This window comes from Monodon monoceros, unplaced genomic scaffold (genome assembly GCF_005190385.1).
Source record: "Monodon monoceros isolate NGI ecotype Baffin Bay Population unplaced genomic scaffold, NGI_Narwhal_1 Super_Scaffold_4, whole genome shotgun sequence".
Taxonomy (NCBI): Eukaryota; Metazoa; Chordata; class Mammalia; order Artiodactyla; family Monodontidae; genus Monodon; species Monodon monoceros.
This window is the reverse complement of record NW_021703781.1, coordinates 68,479,514-68,492,745: the sequence shown is the minus strand read 5'-3', so window position 1 is coordinate 68,492,745 and position 13,232 is coordinate 68,479,514. Positions and strand designations below refer to the sequence as shown.

The 13,232-nt window shown below is 52.2% G+C and overlaps 1 protein-coding gene across 2 annotated transcripts in view; it reads left to right on the top strand.

The window, feature by feature from the left end:
• The window catches only part of HSPA12A (heat shock protein family A (Hsp70) member 12A), a 162,117-nt gene that overhangs the window by 144,366 nt on the left and 4,519 nt on the right, over nt 1-13,232 (top strand). For both annotated transcript variants that reach the window (XM_029201221.1, XM_029201222.1), the window contains 5 exons: nt 6,084-6,255; nt 9,783-9,869; nt 10,449-10,553; nt 11,504-11,762; nt 12,456-12,559. In XM_029201221.1, coding sequence (XP_029057054.1) covers nt 6,084-6,255; nt 9,783-9,869; nt 10,449-10,553; nt 11,504-11,762; nt 12,456-12,559 — 727 coding nt within the window. The remainder of the gene's footprint in view (nt 1-6,083; nt 6,256-9,782; nt 9,870-10,448; nt 10,554-11,503; nt 11,763-12,455; nt 12,560-13,232) is intronic.

Genomic DNA, 13,232 nt, shown 5'->3' with positions numbered 1-13,232 from the left:
ATGGAGCCCTGGGCCGGCTCTTCAAGGACGGTCTCTCTGAGAGGGTGGGGCCAGTGTGGGGAGAGGCCCCTTACACTGGGGAGGCCAAGGGGGAAATCAGGCTGAGGTGGGTGTGGCGTCCTCTAGGCTTTGGCACCTCAGGCAGTAGGAGGGCCAGCAGCTCCTGGGCAGGGCCCAGGTGGCCAGCGTGGATGGAGGGGATGGGGGAATTTGCTTCCTGAGGCCCAGAGACACCCTGTGGATCGGCCTGTCCTCTCCTTGCTGGGTAACGTTTGTCCAGGACAGTGTCTGTGCAGCTTAACGTTTGGCCCTTTGTAGCTCTGATTTGATACTTGTGTTCAGTTTACAGTCACTGGATGGATTTTAAGATGGCAGGTACCGTTCATTCATCCTTTGTTCACTTGTTCATTTATTCATTAAACAGCCTGTACCAGGACTGTGGTAGGTGCTCGAGTCATAGGACCGGAGCCCTGCTCTCAAATCACTTGCATCCAAGTGGTTCATTGAAGCCATTTGTACTTCTGGCAAGGGGCAGGTGGCATATCAGGGGCACCCTCTTTAGCCTGTCTTCTGGGAGAGTCTTCATGACAAGATGGAAATGGAGCTTGCTACTCTCCAAAATTAGCATCTCTCCAGCTCTCCCTCCTCACCTCCCATTTATTATGCAGAGCAAGAAAGATGCATACCTGTGATGGTTACTCTTATGTGTCAACCTGACTGAGCCTAGGGATACCCAGATATTTGGTCAGACATCATTCTGAGCGTTGCTGTGAGTGTGTTTTAGGATGAGATGAACATTTAAATCGATTAAATAGAGCAGATTGCCCTCCCTAAGGTGGGTGGGTCTCATTCAATCACTGGAAGGCCTGACTAGAACAAAAGGCTGAACCTCCTAGATAAAATGAGAGGGAATTCCTCCTGTCTGCCTGCCTGCCTGCCTTCAGACTGGAACATTGTTTTCCCCCTGCCTTTGGACTCCAACTGAAATATCGGCCCCTCCTGGGTCTTGAGCCTGCCGGCAAGGGAATTATACCATCGGCCCTCCTGGCTGTCCAGCTTGCCGGCTGAGGACTTGGGATTTGATAGTCTCCATAATCGCCTAAGCCAATTCCTTATAATAAAGCTCTTTCTACATATGCATACATCCTACTGGCTCTGTTTCTCTGGAGAAACTTGATAAATACAGAACCTGAGCAAAAAACACAGTTCTTGGCCCACCCAGCCTCTGAAACCTGAGAGTGCCCGCAGGTCCTTCCATCTGATGTGCTGCTGCCTGTCGGCCTGGCTTCTGACAGATGAACAGGAAGGATGAGGAAGGAGGTGGGATGGTTCTCCGTCAGAGCAGCTGGGAAACTGGTCTGTCCACCCCACTTGCCTGTGGCAAGTGGAGCCCCTCCTTCTGGGCTCATGGGAGGCCTCCTGAGCCCAAATTCATGGCATGGTCACATGGAGGCTGAAGGTCATCCTCCACCGGCCTGGGGGAGGGGGAAGAGGCCTGGACCAGAGCCAGGAGATGAATCTCTGGGCAGCATCTCCCGTGGAGAAGCAGGCCTGCAGGGGGTGGGCCTGGGGCCTGCACTTGGAGGACTGAGATTCACTGCCAGTGAGGGCTGCCCAGCACTTGACATGGGGACAGTTTCATCTGTGAAACTTCCAAAACTCCTCTTATGTCAAGTGATAGTTGAGAAAGTGGGTTAAGTCTCCATCTTTTATAATCCACAGCCTCGGGACAGCTTTAGACCCTTTAAGAGCATTCAGTGAAAAGATGGTGGCAGAAAGAACAGCTGATGCCTCTTCTGAGGCCCTCAGAAAAGACCCAGAATGAGGAGAGAGTTCCACTGCATCGTGAGCACATCATGCATAGGAGGTGGTCCAGTGTGTTTCTAGAGGCATTTTGCCTAAAATGTGTAACTCTAGTAGGTTCCAGAAACCTGTTAACTAAATGATGTTCCCCAACGTACGCTGATCTCCTCTAACACGGAGTTGCAGCTTGCATTTGCCTCCCTTTCTGAACAAACTGCAGTGAAAAATAATCACATCAGGAAAGAAAGCCAACCCCATGACGCTCAGAAGCCGTGCAGCTGGAGCTCTTTGCAGTCTGACACCAGGCCAGCTGAGTACTCCGCTGGTCTGCCTGTTTTTCTCAGCCGTGGACACAGCCCCTGGCGGATTTGCCTGGCTGACTGCAGGGCCAAGGAGCGGTGGTTGAGGTGGTAACTGCCCACGTCCTCGGCCTCCCTGGAGTGCGGTCTTCTCACCCACCCGCTCCTTTCAGGTGGAGCTTGTGACCAGGAAGCAGAGCGCTAAAAACTACCACGATGGAGTTCTTGCTGGCCCAGATTCGTGAAGTTAAATGGGGTAGCAACCTCCTTGTTCAGACGCTTTCTGATTGCAGAATCCTCAGGTCGTGTTTGAAATGCTCTCCTGAGAAGGGCCGGAAATTGCAGAATAAAGGCTGGCTGGAGGGATGGGTGATTCGTTCCTTCGGCAGCTGCTCTCTGAGCACCTACTGTGTGCTCCGGGGCAAGAAGACCTGACTGCTGCCCTTAGAAGATGTACCATCTTGCAGGAGAGGCTAGACAGGTCCCCATGGATCTATAGTCGGGGGCAGAATATGCCAGGTGCTGGGCCGGGGGCCGAGCAGAGGGAGAGCTCACGTTGGAACGGAACAGTGGCCTTGAGATACCAGATCCAGAGGCAGAATTATTGAAAGCGGAGAGAGAGCTCCCCTGCCCCGGTTGACCCTGGCCTGATCCCAGGAAAAGACCCCCAGGTCTCCTGCCAGCTGCCAGGCCAGAGGGCTTCTGCTGAGAAGGATGGCAAGTGTTTTCATGCGGAAACAAAGCTTACGTTTCAGGGCACTGGATCCTTCTCTCAGAGATAAAGACATCTGGGTTTCTGAGAGTGTGGCAGAGACGTTCGCATTTCCTCCTTCTCTTGGAGCCCACCAGCAGCTCTGGGAAGCCTCCTGGTGACTGGGAATCTGTGCAGAGGCAGCTGCCTCCCTTTGCCTCCCCCTCCCCTCTCCCTGTGACCTCCATGAGAGTTTGCTGGTAGGGACACGGCCCCTCACTCTCACTGGGGAGTGGACAGGGGGGCTGGCTTAAGCAAAGGAGTGTGGTTACTTTGTCCTGGGCCTCCCAGGCACTGCCAGGGCCCCCACTGACCTTGCCTTTCCCCTCCCCTCTGGTTGGCGGTCCTCTTCACCTTTGCTTCTGTCTGCACCCTGAGCAGGGTACTGTGGGGAACTCCCCATGGAAATGGGTCAAAGCTTTGGCTGTGGAGCTGAGGCCAGCCCAGCTGGGGAGGGACAGGTGAAAGGCCCCCTGGGGGGTGCAGCCCACGCTGTTTGGGGCAGATTCAGGTCAGCCTGATTGTCTTTCACATCTTCAGGATGTGGGAGCATCCGGTGTGTGTGTGTGTGGGGTGGTCTCAGTCACACACCAGGTACCCTCGGATGCCCTTGAGTGAAGAGCCTGGAGGAAAATGTAACATTTTCCTCCAGGCTCTTCACTCCTCTGGACCTCTTGATGTGATTTTCCACATAGATATTTCACATATAAGTTAGAGACCCTGCTCAGAATTTCTGGGTAGGCATGGAGGGGAATAAGGGCGTCTATTTTGTGCTCTCCTTTGTCCCCTGCCGTCCCCATTCCCGCTGGGCCCAGACCCCTGTTGCTCTTACCGGCCACATGGGAGCTGCCTGGCCGGTTGACATCCCAGTGGGACACAATGACAGGAATGTGCCTTTTGAGTGGGCAGAGCCCGTGCCTTTCCTCCACACTGAGTCCTGGGCACCACTCTGCTCTGCTCTCCCTAGCCTCCTCCAAGTTCATCCTCCATCCTGAACTTTGGAGGAGAGGCTTGTACATCCAGGGCCCACTGTTGCTTTGTAGCGCGTCTCCTCCCTCAGCCCATGTTGTGGGAGCTGGGCCTATGAGCTTCTGTTCTAGGAGGGCCTTGGCTTTACGTACAAACCCATGAGGATAGAAGAACCAGTCCACGAGCGCTGTTCTATAGACGGGGCTCCTCCTGGTGTCACTTTGGATTTCTTATTCTGGGATCCTGGGGATAAAGGTTCAGAGGTTTCACTGTTCCTGGTGGCACCTGACACGTGTAACCCATGTCCTATTTCATCGGGCATTTTAACCTTTGTCTGCTTTTGTGCTGAGGGTGTCTGAGGAGACCCTATGAGAAAGTGAGGCTGGGGGAGGGGGCACCTTCATTCCCTTGGATGGGGAAATCTTGTCGCGCATCCGTGTCACTAACCTATTGACCCGTGTAAGCTAAGGGCAGACCTGGCCTCTTTGACCTGGGGACCCTGCTGATGGGCACAGATACTGCCCATGTGGTCGGCCTCAGCCTAGGGTACAAGGCAGGAAGGAGGCGGGTTCCTGGCGGAGGGTGTAGGCGTGTGCGGTTCCATCTGTTTTTGTAATTCGGTCCAGACGGGTTCTGCCCTTGTGAGGCATTCATGGTTTCGGCAGAGTGGAGATTTTCAGTCACCTGCCGGCTGATGGTATCTCATTAAGACGTAATTAACTGGTTCATTTGGGGTGTGGTTATTAGTGACAATGAATGACAGCAGGTCTAGGCAGTACTGTCGCAGAGTAAATGAGTAGAGAGCGTACCTTCAAACCAGTTCAGGAGTATTAGGGGCACCCACGGGTTTTGTCAAAGTACAGAGGCCTGGGCCCTACCCCAGTACCTGGAATTACTAAGAGCAGGAGAGCTGAGAACCAATTAAAGAGCTGGTCTGCAAGGCTCAAGACCTGGGCCTGGGCTGCTCTGCCACTTCTCTGGGATACCCTGGAGCCTAAGACTGGCCCGGTTTTAGCACTGAAAGGCCCGTGCCCCAGGAAACTGGGACAGTTGGTTGCCCTACCTCTCCGAGCCTTGGTTTCCTTCTTCATAGAGTGAAGGGGTTGGACAAAAGGCATTTCTAATTTCTAACCTGAACTCCCCTCCCCTCCTTGCCCAGTAATTGACCCTTCTAAGCTCCTTCCGCGCATGCCCGTGACTCTAGGCCAGCTCTTCCCCACCGGGTCATTGTACATGTGTGACATTAGGCAGACCTTTGTCCCTGGTTGACGAGATGAGTCCACTAAACCCCCAGGGGCCTGGGGACACCTGGGAGCCTTCTCCAAAGGGGTGCCACACGAGGGCGCATCCCGGGTTTCCTCGGAAATGGCAGCAAAGACAGCAAACACAGTGCTGATCGAAGGAGCTAGTTTTTATTTCCTATTGTGCTGGCGACCACGGAAAGCCGTGAGCTTGGGCAGCTTCAACAAGCAAGCTAGATCTCGTGCTCCAGGTCAAGGCCGTGAGAGGCCAATCCGGGCTGTGTCTCTGAGCACCCTCAGAAGGCTGGTCCCGGAGCCTCCTGGCTGCCCTTCATGAAGCCTGGAGGGGCTGTGACTGGAACAAGCCAGGTGTCACGGGGCAGAAGCATTTCTGCTGTGAAAGAGGTAGAGGCTTTGAATAAGATAACTGTCAGTGGCCTTTCCCCCTGCACTCTAGGAAATGGGGACTCTGTGGGATTCCAGGGGGGGCTTTCTCCTGGAACCTTCCTGGTGCTCTGGAGATAACAGGTCAGATTCCCACACGACAGAATCAGACGCTTGCATAGCTGAGGCCCAGTGATGGCCTTTCTGTTTCCTAGGCCACCAAAGATCGGGGTTTGCTACGATCCGGTCAGACCATTTAGTCCTGGAACTGGAAACAGACCATCGGCCTTCCATCCCGTGGTGGTTTTCAGAGTTTTCGGTCCTCTGCCCCTTTGTGCTTCTCAGTTCTGGGCCAAGCAGGCCCCAAATGCAGGAGGCCCTGAGGCTCACAGAGCCTGGAATTTCCCAAGGGCGCTTGTACATTTTCGTTCGCCACTCTGTGACGTTTGGGTACCTGGCTTGGGGACCTGCACCCGATCACCCCCGATTTTAGGCTCCGGAGAGGCCCGTGGAGGGAATTTCCCAAACCAGCTTGTGAGTGTCCCTTCCTTGCGGGGTGTCAGCCCAAGGCGTGGGTGTCCTTGGAGGGGTCCTGGCCAGGGAGCCTGGGTCCCAGCCTTGCCTTCTGTCTTCCAGGCAGGCCTGGCTTCCCCCGAGAACGCAGAGCAGCTCATCATTGCCTTGGAGCCCGAGGCGGCCTCCATCTACTGCCGGAAGCTGCGGTTGCACCAGATGATCGAGCTGAGCAGCAAGGCCGCGGTCAATGGGTACAGCGCCAGTGACACAGTAGGAGCTGGGTTTGCACAGGGTACCTCCTGCTCTCTCTCTCCCCCTCCCTGCTGTCTTCCCTCCAGCCCCCTGCATGTTTCTGTGCCTTGGAGTTTTAAAGGCACTCAGTGCGGTCGTGAGAAATCAAGATGCTTCTGAAGGAGGTTGGCCCTTAAGTACCTCTGTGCTCAGCCCCCCTACCTGGCCCCTCCAAGGACCCCCGTAAACTCAGCAGTGGTTACCCTAGTTCGTCACCCACCCAAGTGCCTTAGGGGAGGGCACTTCTCTCCAAGAACCCAAGGGTGGCCCGAGAGCGGCTCTCGGCCTTGCATTTTACTGGGCGTTTAATCTCTCCTCTCTATTAACTGATTCTTAATCTAATCCCACTTGCTTGTTATTAATTCCTCCGTTAAGATTGTTGATTTATTGCTGACTCACTCATTGGGGCCGCTTCGTGTGTGATGAGCTCATTATGTGTCTTAACTATAAACCTGGCGAGAGTTGAAACTAGAGATGGAAAGGGCTGACTTGTCCTGAGGGGCTGATGCTCGTTTAGCTGTGGGAAGGAGCATCGCCCATGGAGACCCGGGATGGGCATTTTAAGGGCCTTCTTCTCTTTAATGTTTACTATGTGCAAGTTGCTCACAATCTTGTGCCTCAGGACTGTTTTCCCTGGAATGCAGGGTTCCGTCGGTCTGTCCAGGACCACGGAGTCTGCAGACCCCCTGGATCACTCAGAGCCACGTGAGTGAGCATGGAAGCTGATGGGAGCTGGGGAGGTGGCGCTGTGCGCCCCGGCTCTGAGCTCTGTGCCCGGGTGAGGGCTCCGAGGACAGAAAACCCCCCATCGCCCAAGCCCGTCTCCATCCTGCCCTGCAAGGCCCGGGCCCAGGAGGAGAGGGATGCCATCAGTGAGGACGGTCACCAGTTGGTCCCAAGCTTTTCTTGGTCCTCCTCCCAACGCCCGTCTCTGCACTGCCCGGGATGCTGGGGCCCAGGCTCATGCTTCGCAGGCACACATTCCTGCCCAGACAGGCCTCTCTTCCTCTTCACAGGGTGACTCTGCCCCGGCAGCCACTGATCTGCATTTTGAACCCAGGATGGAGGCGTCTGTGAGCCTCAGCCACGAGACAGTGGCAAGAAGTTCACTTGTCCCCAGGCTGCTGCCTCAGCCTGCTGGGGCCATGTGTTCGCACCCTGGATCTGATTCACCCAGAATGAATGGAAACGGGCTTCCCTCTAAGTCTGAGGGCTTGATTTGCCTTTTTCTCACAATGCTTGGCCTCCCCAGCATGCCAAGGCTGGCCTCACCGCTAACTAAATCCAATGCATTCATGTTTTAAATACTCAGGATGATCTCGTTATTTAAATTTCCTTCTTCATTGTTGTAACTGGAAAAAAGAGGAGTGACTGACTGGGCTCTATGTTTCATATGCTGATTCTTTCGCAATTGTTCATAAACAGCAGCTCATGTCAGAATTAGCTAATTCAACACAGCATTGACACTTCTGAAGTATAACATTCACATTTGAGGGGGGAATTGTTTTGAATGCTTGCCTTCCCCAAGAGCTCAGTTTTTGGTTCCCTTTCTTTAACATATCCTACCTACCTTCACACTGCCCTGTGTCTGTGTCCTGTGCCTTGTGGGATTTACTGTTGTTTCCTGTGCTCAGAGGGGTGTCTTTGGTTTTTGAAATCCTCAAATTGTTGGCCACCATCCCTCAGAGGGGCAGTGAGACAGGGGTTCTGTCTCAGCGTTGCTTTACGATGGGAACCTGTCTCCCGGAAGGACGGGGTGCTTGCTATGTGCCGAGGCCTGGCAGAGCACTTAATCCGGGATACCCAGGATGGCATTAATACCCTGAGGCCCCCTGGCTGTTTTCTGCCCTCCGATGCTCCTCCCTGATGGACTCTGCCTCCAGCACTGCAGGGTTTGCTGTCGGTATTATTTTACTCCAAAAAGACTTAATGAGATTAGAAAAGGCTACATTTTTCACAATCTTGGGCTTAATTTGCCCGAAAAATGAAATAATTTTTTGAAGCTTAGAACATGTTTTATTAGCCTCACTAGGGCATTTTTTATGAATGCCATTTCCTTAGTCATCTAGATTGTTTTAGAAAACCAATGCCCACTACAAGGTGTGCAATATAAGTTCATCTGGAGCCGGTGTTGGGAACAGCAGAGAAGCCCTGAGTTTGGAGATCCCTCCCAGGCCCGCGGGAACTCTTTAATCAGGGGGGCCGGCCTCTCTGCTGTAAACCAGAGCCTGAGGAACTTAAGGCTGGCCCGATGTTTGCCATTCTAATCCCCAGAGAAGATGTTTTGCAAACACTGTGCTCCTTGCTGAAGGAGGCTGGAGGGTCAAGGGTTCTTTATTGGATAACCAGCAACAGATGGATTTGTAGGGCTTAGGGACTAAAAAAATTGGTCGGGAGGACACTTGTTGGATGGGACAGCAGAGTGGTGGACAGAGCCTTCGTCTGTAAAACCAGGATTGCTCTAAGTTGTTCATTGTAGTGATCATTTGTTGGGTTCCCAGTCTCATACTTGGTGCTTTGCCTTCCTTATCACTTGCTGTGTGCCTGGTGTCACAGTGGGTGCTGAGGATAAATCAGACGGCTGGTCCCTGCTCTGCCTGTGAGAGACGTTAAGTGATTTGCCCAAATTCCCATCGTGCCTGTGCTCTGCTGCTTCCCAGGCTCCCTCTCACAGCACCTTTCTTAACATTCGTATTCTGCTTTTTCAGACTTCACTCTAAATTGTTAAATCTCAAAGGCAGAGGGGGTCCGTGGCCTGAGGGTTAATTTCAGGCTGCAAGACAGAGTCGTGGGAACTGCAAGTCCCTTGACCTCCCTGACCTGGTTTCCTCGTCTGAACACAGGGCGATATGATTTGTGCCTGTCCGCCTCACGGGGCTGTCAGGAGGCCTGCGGGGCAAGAAATACCCATGCGAGTCACAGCCACTGAGTACCCCGAGCCACCCCCAGGTTGTCCCGCGGTGTGCAGGAAAAAGGCAGCGCCGACTTTTCTAGGTTCAGCCGTGCCACCTTGCGGCTGAAGCGCCACCTTGTGGCTGAAGAGCATGTCGACTTCAACGGGGTCTGGAAAGGGCTCCTGGCCGTTTATCCAGGATCCAGATTAGGAAAACATACCCCGCATTCCTTGTATCAGACAAAGCTGCTTGATGTGAAATTATTTCACCAAGCGCTCTGAAGGCTGCTTGGCAGACAGCCTCCTCACTGGGGCAGCAAAGCCAGGAAATTGGCCTATTTTATGCGCATTCCCCTGAAAGTGTCCCTGGAGGAAGGGAATCTCATCAGGGTGAGCTTTTCAGCAGGGCATTGGCCAAAGCTGCCAGGCAGATGAATAGATGAAGGCTGGTGGAAATAGCTACTTGCTCTGGAAGAGCTGACTCTGTCATTCCCTATGTTGCATTTATGTAATCATTTTGATCAAGTATCGCCAAATGTTCTGTTCCTAAACCTCCCAGGCTCTTTTACCTCCACTGACTGCCAGCTTTTTCATGTTTTCTTACCTGTCGTTATTTTCTTTCTGTTGGCCACTAGCTAAGGAACACATACGACGTAATCGGCAGAGTCGAACCTTTTTGGTGGAGAATGTCATAGGAGAAATCTGGTCCGAGCTGGAGGAAGGTAGCATCCTTAAACGTCCTTTGCCCCTGCTGGATTGTGTGTGTGTGGGGGGAGGGGGGGGGCCTGCTGGCAAAAATGCATTTCTATTTGTTCCTTTTGTACTTTTGGAAAATGTTCCAGATCAGTTGGTTTTACAGACCACTCACCCAGGGAGAGCTCTTTTTGGAGCTGTAATTTTGCATATATTCTAAAACCATATAGGTTCTTCAGAAGAAAAGTAGGAATTGGAACTCACCAGTTCCAGAGTGAGTCTTGTGCTAAACAGCAGGTCATTTGATGGTGCTATTAACTTGGCAGGAAGTGGTCCGCATGTGCCAGGTATGCAGCAGCGCATGACCTGAATGCTTTAGTCCTAAAGGTTCACTCATCTGGGTTCATCATCCTTGTTAACCGGCACTTCTGGGCAGACACTATCTCATCTCTTTAGTCATGAATAACTCACTGTGTGGCTAATTAGCAAAACTATTGTACTAATGAGTGTTGATGGCACTTAGCTGGGTACACCAAGTCATCCTGCCAACTTGTTCCAGGACGTGATGGACAAGTGGTCTGTATAAAGGTTGGCTGTTTTTGTACCAGGTGACAAGTACGTGGTAGTGGACAGTGGCGGTGGCACCGTAGACCTGACAGTCCACCAGATACGGTTACCGGAGGGACACCTTAAAGAACTGTACAAAGCAACAGGTAAGCCTGAGAAAATGAGAAAAATGGCTAATTTTCTCATACCTGAGCTGTTTTACCCATTTCAGATTTCTCTCAGTATCTCATTCTTTCAGTGCCACCAGCATGTGGAATTACAGGCAGTAGAGGATACGGATGCATGAGACCAGAGAGCAAAATGCAGTTAAATGGGGCTTCCCTGGTGGTGCGGTGGTTGAGAGTCTGCCGGCCGATGCAGGGGACACGGGTTCGTGCCCCGGTCCGGGAGGATCCCACATGCCGCGGAGCGGCTGGGCCCGTGAGCCATGGCCGCTGAGCCTGTGCGTGCGGAGCCTGTGCTCCGCGGCGGGAGAGGCCACAACAGTGAGAGGCCCGCGTACTGGAAAAAAAAAAAAAAAAAAAAATTGCAGTTAAATGGCCTTTAAAACACAAACCACCATAACTTGGGTTTGGGCATAAAGTGAGCCTGTTTCAGATCCTGGCCACGATCGTCACCTGTGATTTGGTTAAGCTTTCTAGGGAGGTCCCACGATGCCTGGTCTTGATTCAAGATCATCAAACCAAAGAACATTCTCTTCTTCTTGGTGGGGTGGGGATGAGTAATTAGTAGATCACAGGGACTAAGTGAGGTCTGCTGGTTTTCCAGACACTGTCCTTGGATTTCTTGGGTGGGAATACCATGATGCCCCTAGTTAGTTAAATGTATTGATTTTTATTTAAAATGTAATTGATTTTAAACAGATTGTTGACGAGTGATTTCTGTAGGAAAGTTTCTCCACGTGGAATGAGAAGAACCTAAGGGTTTTAAAGTGTAAGTAAAAACGCGTAGCTGCGGTCTGCTGGCTAAGTGGGTCCAAGGCTGTGCTGCTGTCTTTGAGCAGAACCCAGAACCCAGGGTAGGCTGCTTCTCAGACTCCGGATTCCATTTCTGACCGTTTTTAACATAGTGGTCTCCCTTTTTGTTCTTGACTCAGGTGGACCCTATGGATCTTTAGGAGTAGATTATGAATTTGAAAAGCTTCTGTGTAAAATATTCGGAGAGGATTTTATTGAGCAATTCAAAATCAAGCGTCCTGCGGCCTGGGTTGACTTAATGATTGCATTTGAGTCTCGCAAAAGGGCAGCTGCCCCGGACCGAACTAACCCTCTGAATATCACCCTGCCCTTCTCCTTCATTGACTACTACAAGAAGTTCCGTGGGCACAGCGTGGAGCACGCCTTGAGGAAGAGCAAGTGAGCTGGGTTCACGTTTGGCTCAGGACAGTCTGGGGGGTAGATTGTGTTCATGGGGAGGAGGAAGGTGGCGCGGACTCTGAGTTCCAATCCGGCACGCTTGCTGTGTGACCTTGGGCAAGTGACTCAACTTTTTTGTTCCTTGGTTTTTTCACCTGGAAAATGGGCATGATAATTCCACTTACCTCAAAGGGTTGTTGTGAGGATGAAATGTATTCATATATGCTTAGCACAATGCCTGAGACCTGGAAAATACTACCTCTGTGTCAGCTATGATTACGCGCTAAAAAGTTAAGCTGTATGAAATCAGGGAAGTTTGTCTGTTTGGGGCCCTGCTTTATCCCCAGTGTCTACAACAGAACCTGATGCATAGGTAGTAGGTGCTCAGTAAATATCTGTTGAATTATTTATCACCCTGCCTTCTGCGCTAGACTTTGGCTTCCACTGTCTCAGGGGAATGTTGGCCACAGGCAAAAGCAAAGAGAAACCAAAGAGGTTATGCCTTAGCTTTGAAGCTTCTAAGAGTCTAGGTCCTGGTGGTTTAGTGTATTTCTAAGGGCTCTTTGGACTTTCAAGCCCCCTTCAGCCCCCTCGGATGCGACACCCATTCTACCAGGGCCCGTGACCATGCAGGTTAGCCTGGGTGTCCTTCATACACTCGCCGCTCATCCTCTCTCTGCCGTGCCTCCACAGTGTGGATTTTGTGAAGTGGTCCTCGCAGGGGATGCTGAGGATGAGCCCGGATGCCATGAATGCCCTTTTTAAGCCGACCATTGATAGCATCATTGAGCATCTCCGTAAGTGATCCGCCAGGGCTCGGCCACTCAGTGGCCAAGAATGGGGACTGATGTTTCCAATATCACCAACCAGTGTATGATGTGAAGTCAGGATGGCAGAGGGTCTGGGTCTTGGAGCCGCAGGCCAGGGCCCCGGCAGGAGTGGGCAGGGCCTGGGCATGCATGAGGGCGGTTGCTGGGCACTGGCTGTGGATCCCTCACCTCAGGTACTGCAAAGCAGCCCCGGAGCCTGTTCTCACTTGGGCTTCCATTTGGCTTCAAAAGTCAGAGAGGCGGGAGATCTAAAGCAATATTATCATCGAGTGACAGGCCTTAGGGAATGGATGGTCTTTGCTGTATCAGAACAAATTAGAAATCACAACCTCTGCTAGGGAGGAGGAACTGTTGTGTAAACCAAAGAAAGGTCTCCCACAAGAGAGCAAACGGAATCTGGCCGTGCGCTTAACCTGCTCCCTCAGGGGCCCTCGCCCAGGGACACACAGTAGACTCACCAGGGGCCTCTTTCAGTATCCAGGCCCTCCACACACTTCCCACCCTGCACCTACACAGTCAGAACTCCTAGAGGTGGGATGGGAATTTTATGAAAACCAAAGAATAATATTGATAACAGCCTGCCTTAACAGAACCGCAGGTTTGGAGAGGGCAAGGGGTATTCATTTATGTGTAACAAAGA